Raw genomic sequence first — 12,587 nt, 5'->3', positions numbered from 1 at the left:
TGGGAACCTCAGAGCAGACTGTTTTCAATCTGTCTGCTAAACGAGAGGTGAAAAGGTCTCTTTGATTTTCCGGGGAGACATGACAGGCAACTTGAGAAAATCAAATCCAAACTTTTTATTTCTCCCTGTTAGATAAAATTTCTATTTGAAAATGTATGATCATTGATATATGTTTTTGTAAGAAGAATTATATTTTGGCTATAAATGTCAAGGCTAAATAAAGACTGCTCTGAGGAAGCATACAAGTGTCTCTCTGATTCAAAGGTAACCAGAAAACCAATTCCCGCGGCTTCAGTGTTATTAGCATTCATCAGGAACAGTGTCTGCTACAGGTGGATGGAGCAAGCCCAGGACGTATCTGATATCACCATTAATATGAGACTAAATATAGTGAAAACATCAATTTGGCTCTGCAGCAATATGCTATTCAAACACTGTAAAAGCTTAACACAGAATACGGTATAAAAATTAGTGGCGCATCTTAAAAGCATGAAAATTTCACTCTGTTACAATTACTATTAGTTTACATGAAAACATATTTGGGAAACTGAAGTTATCATGAAAGACATTGAGAATAATTTCATGTAAATGATTTTTATTTTATGTTGATTCTCAATGCAGCACTTATTAAATCTTATTTTACGTCATCTGTCTATAAAACAATACTATAGTATGAGAACATAACAGAAAATTTCTATGTGGTGACATAGCCAACTACTACAGCCCTTCAGGTGCCATGAAATGACTATATGCACAATTATGAAAAAGGGATCTAGTACAGGTGATCAATTACTTTAGTTAAAGCAGCCCCCCTATGACACTAAAGATCAGTTCCCACAATGAATTCTCTGGCTCGGATCACAACAGGGGCTTTTAAAAAAAGTTTGTGTCCAAGTTCAGTGTTCGGTTCCTCTTTGGATGTTGATAAAGTTTGTTGAAAGATTGCAGCGCAGCCAGTCAACAAGCTTTATTGCATGCAGAAGTTGTCTGTATACTGCTGTGAACGATAAGGATTAAAAAAAATGATGTGGACTTCCACCTATTTTTGATAACCTGTGCAGGCAAAACACACAGCTGGGGGCTGCAACCCTCAGCTATCAGCTTTGCCGTGGCTGGTTATCAATATTAGAAGGGATGCCACTCCGCTTTTTAAAATTATTTAAATAAATAATTTAAAAAATAGCCTGGCGTCCACCCTATTTTTGTTAAGCAGCCAAGGAAAAGATGACAGCTGAGGACTGGTATTATCAGGCTGGGAGGCCCATGGTTATTTGGCCCTTCCCAGACTAAAAATAGCAGCCCGCAGCCACCATAGAAGTAGTGCATCTGTTAGATGTGCCAATTCTGGTGCTTTACCTGACCTTTGTGGAGTTGATGTCAACTGTGAATTGACAGCTAGCATCAACCCTTGGAGTTAGTAATGGGGAGTCATAAATCGGACATTACTAAACCGGTAAGCATAGAGTTAAAAAAAACACAGAAAAAAGTTTATGTCAATAAACACTCCCCCCACACTCCCTCGTTCACCAAGTTATTAATAAAATAAATCCTGAAAGTTCCAACGTTATCCAAAGGGTAATGTCCCACAACATTTACAGTATTGGCTCCTATGAAGCTGTGTTCTGAGAACTTTCACACAACAATGCTCCATAGGTCACTGCCAGTTTGTAGCCACCCGTAATTTCTCACGCTCGTGAGAAATTCCATACCTACCGCTGACCGGCAGTAACCCCTCTGCAGCCTCGTTTTCCGATCTAGGCTCCATAGGTTACTACCAGTCAGTAGAAGCCCGAAATTTCTAACAGTGACGTCTCCGCTCGTGAGAAATTCCGGGCTGCTGTTGACTGGCAGTGATCTGTGGCACTGCACTTTTAGAAAGTTCTCAGAATGCAGGTACATAGGAATCAATGGGCATTGTGGGACATTACTCTTTGGATTACGTTGGAACTTCCAGGATTTATTTTACTAATAAATTGGTGAAAGGTAGAGTGTGAGGGAGTCTTTATTTTTTTTCTGTGTTTTTTTTTAACTCTATACTTACCGGGATAGTAATGGGGATGTCTGATAGACGCCTACCCATTACTAACCCAACTAATAACTAATGGATGTGCCACTTTTGGGGCAGTTACGGGCTTCTATTTGCATGCTGAGAGGGGCGAAATAGCCATTATCCTTCCCACCATGATAATAACAGCCCCCAGATGTCTGCTTTACGTTGGCTGGTTATCAAAAATAGGGCGGAGCCCAAGTCTTTTTTTAAATTATTTAGTTAAATTATTTAAAAAAACAAAACAAAATGGGATCCCCACTATTTTTGAAAAACAGCCAAAGGGAAGCAGACAGCTGAGGGATGCAGCCCGCAGCTGCTGCTTTACCCAGGTTGGTTATCAAAATTAGGTGGGAGGCCATGCCTTTTTTAATTTTTTTTTATTTATTCCCCCTGCATTTGTTTGAAGTGCAGTCACCCCCATTTTGCTTCCTTTTACAACCTTTACTACGACCATTTTTCAGCACACAAATTCGGGTCTGCATTGACTTATATGAGGTTTGGTGACAAGGTCGAGTTCGGGCTTCGCACTGAACTTTATTTAACCTGAAGGACCCGAACTTCCATGGGTCCGTTCATCTCTACTCACAAAACCTGAAGGGAATCCTGGTGCCAGCAAAATCAATGTGAATCCTGAAGTGTCACGCACACGTTGCTTTATTTTTGACTTACATATTTGGTGCAAAAAATAATCTGCAGCATGTCAATTCTTTTAGCGTTTTTGCAGTTTTTTCATCCATAGACTTCAATGTAATCAGCCAAAATTGCTATATAAACAAAATAAATTAGTTTAAATTAAAATAAGATATACCAAAAAGAGAAAAAATGTGATTAAAACGCATTTAAAAAAATGTAGTCAGAAATGCAATGAACAAAATGCTCATCATAACCTTATTTAGTGCAGACATGCTGCAGAAAATCGGCAACATCAAAAATTCACTAAATACTCATCATGAAAACACTAGCTTAAAATACCACTCCAGTGTTTATTTTTATTGCTGGAGTGTTGCTTTAAATTATTGTTCCTTAAGGCTGCTTTCACACATCTGGTGTGAGCACTGCGGCTCAATCCGGCTGTGAAACCTATGCAACGGATGTGGCGAAAACACCGCATCCTTTGCATAAGTTTTTACATGCGGCCCGTCCGTTTTTTTCCAGTTGCGGCACGCTACTGAGCATGCGCAGTGGATGAAACCGCATGCGGCGGCCGGATGCGTTTTTTTTCCGCATCGCGCCGCATCCGGTGTCCATATGCATGCATTGAAAAATGCGCCGCATCGGCTGGATGCGGCGCGATGCGTTTTTTTTGCCGGAGCAAAAAACGTGCCAGGGAACGTTCTATCCGGCCGCCGCATCGGCTAAATCTGCCGCATGCGGCAAAAAACGTATGGAACGCAAGCCTATGCGGCACAATGCGGCGCCAATGCAAGTCAATGCTGGAAAAAACAAAACCGGCGGCAAAAAAACGGTTTCGTTTTTTCAGCAGAGCGCCGGATTGTGCCGCAGTGCTACAGCCGGATGTGTGAAAGCAGCCTTAAGGGTACTTTACATGCTGCGACATCGCTAGCGATGCGAAATTCTAGATCACAAGTGCGATCTTTCGGGATCGCACATAGGTCATTTTACGCATGTGCGATCTAGTACCCTTTACTCTAGTCCTCAAACCCCACTAACAATCCATGTTTTCAGGATTTCCTTAGTATTGCACAGGTGTTGGAATCATCTCCAGTGCAGGTGATTAAATTATCACCTGTGCAATACTAAGGAAATCCAGAAAACAAGCACTGTTGGTGGTGAGGACTGGAGTTGGGGACCCCTGATTTAAATTTAAGTCCCCTGGCCCCTGTTTTATACTCACTGTCTGCCAGCTTCATTTTCTATCGCTACTGCTCCGGTTTATCTTGGTGATTTTTGTCTTGTTGGCAGCTCCAGTATTTCATGGAGCATGTCGGTTGTCACAAAACAATACAACTCAATGAGAGCCTCATTCTGGCCTATTTTTTGCTCTCATAGAGTTGCATTGAGAGATTGTGACGTACCGTAACTTCTTACTTCCGACTAGTCAGAAGTTACGGGCAATAGATGGCGCCGTAGGACTGAAGCGGTGTCAGTAAAAGGTGAAGCCACTGGAAGGTGAGCATATAACAGGGGGCAGGTCGCCTAGATTTAAAGCGCCACCCCCAGCGCTAAAAAAAGAAACAACTCTGTAGTGGTGCTTTAATATAAATTACACTGAGTATCTATTGCAATCTGTGTACACCCTTGTAATAATGTTTTCTAGATTAAGAGCCCCACTTTGTAGGCCTTTCTTCTTTATACACAATAGGTGTGACATAATTGATTTCACAACTGTGGTTGGTAAAACCAGTTTACTTCCATCTTGGATAATTGATTACCTTGTTGAACAGGAGAATACCTTAATATTATTCTGGAAGTGATAAATTTGCCATCCCTTCATTGTTTTCTTATTTGCATTGTACGCCGAGGATCATTAGTACTCCTCTGTATACGGCTCCATGTGTACAGGGCCCCAGAGGATTTGGGGGAAAGTAAACCTGACGATCCAGCCCTGAGCACTTTCACTTGTGTTTTCATCATTCTTCCTACAGTTGCAGCGAGACCTAAGTAAGGAGGTGAGAGGAACTTTAACTCCTGTCACATGGCAGTAATTTACTGGCCAGTTACAATGTGCTACTGTGGTAGAATACTGCCAGACAGGATCCTCATGCCAAGTCTCTGGTCAGTGAAATCACATTATGCATAGATCTGTTAATGGAAGGAACATAGGTAGAGGCTATTAAATATGTCCGTCTTCCCAGCATGAATGTAGTTTTTGTAGCGTACATGCCTTGTGTTATAATAATCGGCTACGTAATGCCGGTGTGCAGTTACCTGCAGCTAATATCAGACATCATAATAAAACAACCATTTTACTATTGTAATAAATTCCCAGATAATATTCCTATTTCTTTTCATTTTTAACAGAATTTTCTGCCTCCTAGTCTTGTATCTAATATTTAATTAATTTAATATTTACTTAATTATAATTTAAATTATTTATATTCATATTAGTTCATATTAAAATTAATATTTAATTCATATTAATTTAATATTTAATTTATATATGGCCATTTTCCGCTAACTTAGCATAAAGGCGATGCAACTGGATGCCAAATTTACGGTATGCTAATTCTTCAAATGTATCTGTCTAAGAAAAGTATACATTATAATTGCTATCCCTTGGCAAAGGATTGGTTTTTTTCTGGGGATTTTATTTTTAAAGACATATATTCAGATGTTTTATAGGTCTGCCATTGAAAGTATACTTTTTATGGCTTCCTGTTGTGTAGCGGTTTTTCCAGTAAGACACAAAAGTGTCTGGACTCAAATCTGCCAGACATATGTGAATATATATAAGCTTATAGGTACTGTACAACATAGGTCTGGGCACTTTTATATGCCGACGTGCAGCGTACATAGCCAGATCTGCTGCGTCAGGACATGACTCCACAGCGGTGACAGCCGATGACATTCCGGCAATCACAATCAATTGTAAAATAGATGAGTCTGGTGAGCTGCAGCCGGCCGAGGCAGTCTCTGAGGGTAACATTTTAATTAGATTTCAAAGCACCTTTGTGCAAATGATTATTTTTTATTATGTACTGCAAACAAAAAATACGGCATTTATTAGGGACTTGGGATTTCTGTAAAAATGTCCAAGCCTAAAACTGGTTCTACACGGGCATATAAATAAAATGATTCATGGTCACTGGTAAAATATATGTATGGTTTTCATCGTGGAGTAAATGAAAGATGGAGCTGTAGAGCTGCGGAAAGAATCTTACATCACAACTGTCCATCTTACTGACCAAATACGCTCGCTAAAATATGGCAACATCCTCCGGGAGGGTCATTTTTCAATAAACAGAACATTCCTGCAAATGATTTTGTTTCGATATCAGGCAGTAATTGAAGTGTTTTTCCATTGTAATCACTGAGACACTGAGAACAGATCTAACAATGCTGGCAGCTGTCTTGATATTCTTCAAGTATACCATCCTGTGTCATCTGAGATCCGCTCATACTTGAGTTTAATCATTCTACAAATCAAAATATCATCTGATTGGCAAATGGAACTGTGAAAGATTGTGCATAATATCCAAATCTGGAGCATAAGATACGTGTAATGGTTCAATCATCTCTAACAAATATTGTAGCATTGTATATGCCCAACTATATAAATTATGTGCTAATTAATTTCTCCATTCATATTTGTATGTGAGCTTCATTTTTCTGGATGAGAATTCTATACCCCACAATTCCCTTTACAAGGGAATCTATCAGCAGGTTTTTGCTATGGAGGCTGAAGACCGCATGTTGCAAGGGTTAACACAGAGAATTCAGGGATGCCTGTCTTGTCAAGGTCTGATCTGTTGTTTATTTGCTATGTTTGTTTAAGCAGTAGGACTTCTCATTGCTTGGACTACAATGTCACAGGCACGGCAGTCCGGCACACCCCCTTCTTTGATTGACACCACACTGCAATGTACAATCTCTGTAGAGAGGTCTCTCAGCTCTGCTACATGGTTAAAGGGAACCTGTCACCAGATTTGGTGACTATAAACTGCAGCCACCACCACTGAGCTCTAATATACAGCATTCCAAAATGGTGTATATAAGAGCCCAGGACGCTGTGTAGAACATAGAAAACACTTTTATAATACTCATCTAGGAGATGAGTGTCGTTGTTGAGTGTCGCTGCTCTCCAATCCGGCGCTTCCTCTCTCCGGTCTGGTGCCTCCTCTCTGCTGCATTCTCTGTCCTCCGTCTACCCAACCCAGTGTGGATGACGCGTCTACGTCATGCACATTAGTCGGCATTGAGGTCCTGCACATGTGCACTTTGACCTGCCCTACTAAGCGCACATCAAAGTATTGCAGTGTGCATGCGCGGGCGGTCTTTAACCTTTCCTCACGCCTGTGCATTACAGTATTGCAGGGCAGATCAAAGTGCGCCTGCACAGGACTTCAATGCCGGCTAGTGTGCATGACGTAGATGCATCATTTACACTGGGCTGGGTAGAAGGAGGATAGAGATCGCAGCAGAGAGGAGGCACCAGACTGAACAGAGGAAGCACCGAACCGAGAGCACTCCCTAGGTGAGTATTATAAAAGTGTTTTTTACGTTATACAGACTGGCCTGGGCTCTTATATACATGGTATTCTGGAATGCTGTATATAAGAGTTGTGGTGGCCGCAGCTTATTGTTGGCAAATCTGATGACAGATTCCCTTTAAATCTCACAATTCTGATTGTATCAGAACGGCTGAAGCCAGTAATCTAAGTGATACATTGCTGAATTCTGAATCTCTTTGCCTACATTATTCTGTTCTCCTATGAGGTAGCAAAAACTTGCTGATAGATTCCCTTTAAAGAGTCAGACAGATAGTAGAGCCTAATTAAGGGGTTTTCTCATCTATTTTCATCATTAGCGCACTATGCCTAATGCACTAAGCCTGCCAGCTTCTCGGGGAGAGTGTGCTACTGAAGATTTATGGTTGGGATCACCGACATTGTCTTGCCGCTGGTCCGAACTTTGTGCTCTGTGCAATCCATCCAGTTTCAGAGCAGCTCTTGCAAGCCCTATATCAAGGAGCCTGCAAGCACTCGCTCCTTTCCTTTTAGATCACCCACTGCTGATCGCCTGCAGAGGTGGCCAGTAACCTATACAAAAATGCAGTGAACTGTAAAATTCTTAAGGATGGAAAGGATTTTTAATAAGAGGTAAATTGTAAAGTTACTTATTTTTACAAGCACTTTACAGTTTTATCAATGAAACAAGATGAGACAAAATCCTATATAATTATAATTGAGTTAAGTGGGGGCTTAAGGCCCTGTGGACACGCTGCGTTTTTGTTGCAGATTTGGGTGCAGTTTTTAGCCCAAATCTGTATGTCTAGCCTTATGCCAGTAAAGTCTATGAGAATTCTGAAGTTTTGTATGCATGTCGCTTCTTTTTTCCTTGCAGTTTGGGTACAAAAAAGAAGCCGCATGTCAATTGTTGGTGCGTTTTTTTCCTGCATTTACAGCTATTAATTTCATAAAAACAATGCATGGCATAAAATGCACCAAAAAGACGTGTTATTTGGTGCTTTTTTCTGCCGCAAGGTGCAGATTTTGGTGCAGAACATTTCTGCACCAAAAACCTAGCGTGTACACATACCCTTATAAGTAATATGCAGTAAAGTTCCCTTATTGGTGTCTAAAGACAGAAATTTTACATATATTCTTCTTGACCAGCTTAAAGAATATCTTTAGACTTCTAAAGGTGCCCCAGATCCTCAGATGTCAGCAACTGCCTGGGTAATGCCCTGAGTAACAATTTCTGGCTTTTACTCAATGCAAATGAAAGTTTCGTGTGTTGTCTTTTTACCAAAGCAGAGTGTGAACAGGGCTGACTGACTAGCTCATTTCAATCGTGAGGTCCTTTCTCAGTCATGGGTCATAAAATGAGAAAGGGACAACCTCAGCTATTGAAATGAGCGAGCCCCCTTCACATATTGCACTGGTCACAAACCCAAACTCAAAATACTCCCCTGTGTCGAGCATAAAACGAAAGTTGAGCTACTTGGACATAAGAGGCCGATGGCAACAAAACATGGAGCACCTTTGAAATATAGGGAAAATAGTAAATATATGTTTATTAAAGTACAAACACATCTAAAGATTTTCTTTTCAACTAGCAAACTCAATATAAAAACTCAACGCAACAGTCTGGTGTGACTTTATGATCTTTAGGTGTTACATCAAGTATATCCTGGTCTGATATTTCTTGGTCAGGATTTTGATAGAGGCTTATTATTTGTATTGTTTATTATTTATTTATTTTTCCTTAAGTTACCATGCTTCAATGGGTTACTCTGTGGTCTAGAGGGGTTGTCCAGTCTTCTAATAAATGTCTACAATCACTATATGTGATTAAAGACTTCTGAATCCTTCTGGCATGCACCCCATATATTGTCAAAATTCTCTGGTATTGGCAGCAAGAACAGATGATTATGTGACCGCAAGTATGAAATTTGAGTACTTCTGGTCCCATTCCAACTAGACGTGACTGGACAAGTGAATTGAATGAAGCTGAACACGTCTAGTTGGAATGCAATCGGACGTACGAAAATCGCATACTTAGTCATCGTAGTCATGTGACTCTGACTGGAAACACCAGAGAATCCTGACAGTGTGCACTTTAAGGATTTAGAAATTGCAGTCATATAAGGTGGACATATTTATTTGTGATTTCTTGCAATTAACTAATTTGTCAACAATGATTTAATTGTAGGGTTCAACCGGAGACCCTGGCACTGCAGGACTCGACGGGGAGAAGGTAAAAAAACCCCTAAATTACATTGAACATCAAATTGTACTTGAATATAAATAACTCTAAAAAGAGTAAAAAAAAAAGTGTGGCCATGATGTTAGATGAACATGCCTGGTTTGTTAATTTCTAAGATGTAAGGGATTGATGAGCCTGTCATAATGGTTCTCTTCTTGGTCCCTTAAGCAGGTATAATCTTATCATACTCCATTGCTTTTCATTCTGATGTATTAAGTAAATTTTTTTCTTTAATACTCTGATTTTCTTTTTACTTTATTTCTGTAAATATTACTAGATAAGACTATGAATAGGAATGGAGTGCACATGCATATGTTTTCTATTAAATCACTGGAAATATGGTGACAGGAGAGACATTGGTGGCCCTTTTAGATATCTTTCAGGTCAAGGTTCTCTGAAATTCAGCGCCCCCCTAAAGTGTTCTGTTGCGTGCCAAAATCACTTTGAAACCTGATCTATGAAGAAAAACTCTCCTCTTGCTGACAAGGATGCAACAGTGAGCTGAAATGCTCTTTTAAGTTGTAGCCAAAACTCTGTGGCTACTGTTTAACCACAAAGGAGTAGAGACAAACCGGGGTGAGGGCCAGCAGCCCTAGAAATCAGGAGTGTAAACCGAAACAGATTGCTAGTCCTTTACTAGTAGGTAAAATATTTTTCAATTGACTGGTTATTCACTAAATAAAAGAAAACACATTTCCAAGCTCTTAAGAGCTGTTATGATGTCTCATTCAAAATTCATATGCGTTAATATGGAGCTGGTCCTCACTTTGCTGCTATAGCAGCTCAAACTCTTCTGAGAAGTCTTTCCACAAGATTTTTGGGTGTGGAAATTATTGGCCATTGATCAAGAAGAGTAATTGCAAAGTCACTAGAAAAAGGTGCTTAGGCCAGCCCATGAAAACAACCACATACATCCCACCAACACCAATTTTACAGTTTAAGGCTTCTGCCACACTCACGTGAAATTCACGCACGTGCCGAGAGACACGTATTTTCCCTGCGTGTTGCGTGCAGGTAAGTACGTGTCTCTGGTACGTGCGTGACACGTGTGTTCTACGTGTGCTATCCGCGATAGCACACGTAGAATCGGTAATTATTATACTCACCTGGTCCTTCCTGATGTCCGCGCTGCTGTCCATGGTGCTGATCCTCGGTCTCCAGCCCTCCCGTCTCCCCGCTGCTGCTGCTGCCAGGCAGTGAAGTGAATATTCAATGAGAATAATGAGCGGCGGTCGGCAGCAAGAGGCAGCAGCGGCAGAGACAGGAGGGCTGGAGAAGGTGAGTTAATGTTTTGTTTTTTTTTTCACTGACATGTGTGTTTTCTCCGGCGCGTGTCACACGGGACCGCATCCACACTACACCCGTGTGGTACGGGTGCGGGCCGTGTGACACCCGTGCTGCCGGAGAAAACACTGACATGTCAGCGCTTTGAAAATCGCACACACGTACAAACGCACACGGACACACGTTCCGTGTGGTTTTACGTGTGTGTGCCTGCTACCATAGGGTAGCATTGCTGAACATGTCTCCGTGCCGCCGGTACGTGTAAAAAATGCCAAACACGTACCGGAGGCACGGATGTGTGGCGCTAGCCTAACAAAGTGCAGTCAAGCAGGTGACATTTTTTGGGATTCGGCAAATCCAGACTCGTCCCTCAGACTCTAAGATATAAAAGTGTAATTCTTCACTCCACTAAAGATATTTCCACTGCTCGAGTGTCGGTGTATTATATACCACTTAATCCAATGCTTGGTGATGGAAATCCATGCCATGAAGCTCCTGCTGCACAGTTTTTGTTCTGATGTTAATACAAGAGGAGGTTTGGAGCAGTGTATTTCTTGAGTGAGCGGAGTGTTGGAGATTTTTATACACTATGTGCCTCAGCACTCATTGCCACCACTTTGTATGTAACTTTGCCGGTCTACCACTTCATAGCTAAGTTGCTGTACTTTTTAGGCGCTTCCCCTTTCTAATAATACCACTCATAGATGTTCGTGGAATATTTACGAACCTTCTCATTTGACGTGCTTAAAAGAAAATGGGCAAATTAACTTTACCATAAAGTGTTCAATTTTAATATTTTGTAGAGAATCCTTTACAGACAATGACTACCTGAAGTCTGGAAGCCATGGACATCATCAAACCTGGGGTTCCTCTTTTGTGATGCTTTACTGCAGCGGACTTCATTTGTTGCTTGTTTGTGGATCTTTCTGTCTAAGGCCTGCGACACACATCTGTGCCGCCGGCACGTGTTTGTCATTTTTTACACGTACTGGCGGCACGGAGACACGTTAAGCAATGCTACCCTATTGTAGCAGGCACACACATGTAAAACCATACGTAACGTGTGTCCGTGTGCGTTTGTACGTGTGTGCGTTTTTCAAAGCGCTGACATGTTAGTGTTTTCTCCCGCAGCATGGGTGTCACACGGCCCGCACCCGTACCACACAGGTGTAGTGTGGATGCGGTCCCGTGTGACACGCGCCGGAGAAAACACACGTGTCAGTGAAAAAAAAAAAAAAAACATTAACTCACCTTCTCCAGCCCTCCTGTCTCTGCTGCTGCTGCCTCTTGCTGCCGACCGCCGCTCATTAATCTCACAGAATATTCACTTCACTGCCTGGCAGCAGCAGCAGCGGGGAGACGGGAGGGCTGGAGACCGAGGATCAGCACCACGGACAGCAGCGCGGACAGCAGGAAGGACCAGGTGGTAAGTAAATTACCGGTTCTACTTGTGCTATCGCGGATAGCACACGTAGAACACACGTGGCCCGCACGTACCAGAGACACGTACTTACCTGCACGCAACACGCAGGGGAAATACGTGTCTCTCAGCACGTGCGTGAATTTCACGTGAGTGTGGCAGAGGCCTTAAGTACAGTTTTGTCTTAAACACGTGAAATGCATGCTCGATGGCGTTGAGATCTGGTTATTGACTCGGCCATTGCTGAATATTCATGTTTTTTGCCTTAAAAAACTCCTGGGTTGCTTTTGCAATATATTTTGGGTCATTTTCCATCTGTACAGTGAAGTGCCGTCTAATCAACTGTGCTGCATTTGGTTGAATCTGAGCAGAAAGTATAATCCTGTACACTGCAGAATTCATTCTGGCTGCTTCTGTCTTCAGTCACATAATCAAGAAACACCA

At 41.6% G+C, this 12,587-nt stretch overlaps 1 protein-coding gene across 1 annotated transcript in view; it reads left to right on the top strand.

The window, feature by feature from the left end:
- The window catches only part of LOC142311129 (uncharacterized), a 237,355-nt gene that overhangs the window by 50,477 nt on the left and 174,291 nt on the right, over window positions 1–12,587 (top strand). The window contains exon 8 of the mRNA XM_075349272.1: window positions 9,386–9,430. Coding sequence (XP_075205387.1) covers window positions 9,386–9,430 — 45 coding nt within the window. The remainder of the gene's footprint in view (window positions 1–9,385; window positions 9,431–12,587) is intronic.

This window comes from Anomaloglossus baeobatrachus, chromosome 1 (assembly GCF_048569485.1).
Source record: "Anomaloglossus baeobatrachus isolate aAnoBae1 chromosome 1, aAnoBae1.hap1, whole genome shotgun sequence".
Classification (NCBI taxonomy): domain Eukaryota; kingdom Metazoa; phylum Chordata; class Amphibia; order Anura; family Aromobatidae; genus Anomaloglossus; species Anomaloglossus baeobatrachus.
Note: the sequence above shows the minus strand (reverse complement) of the source record. Positions and strands in the feature narration are given on the sequence as shown.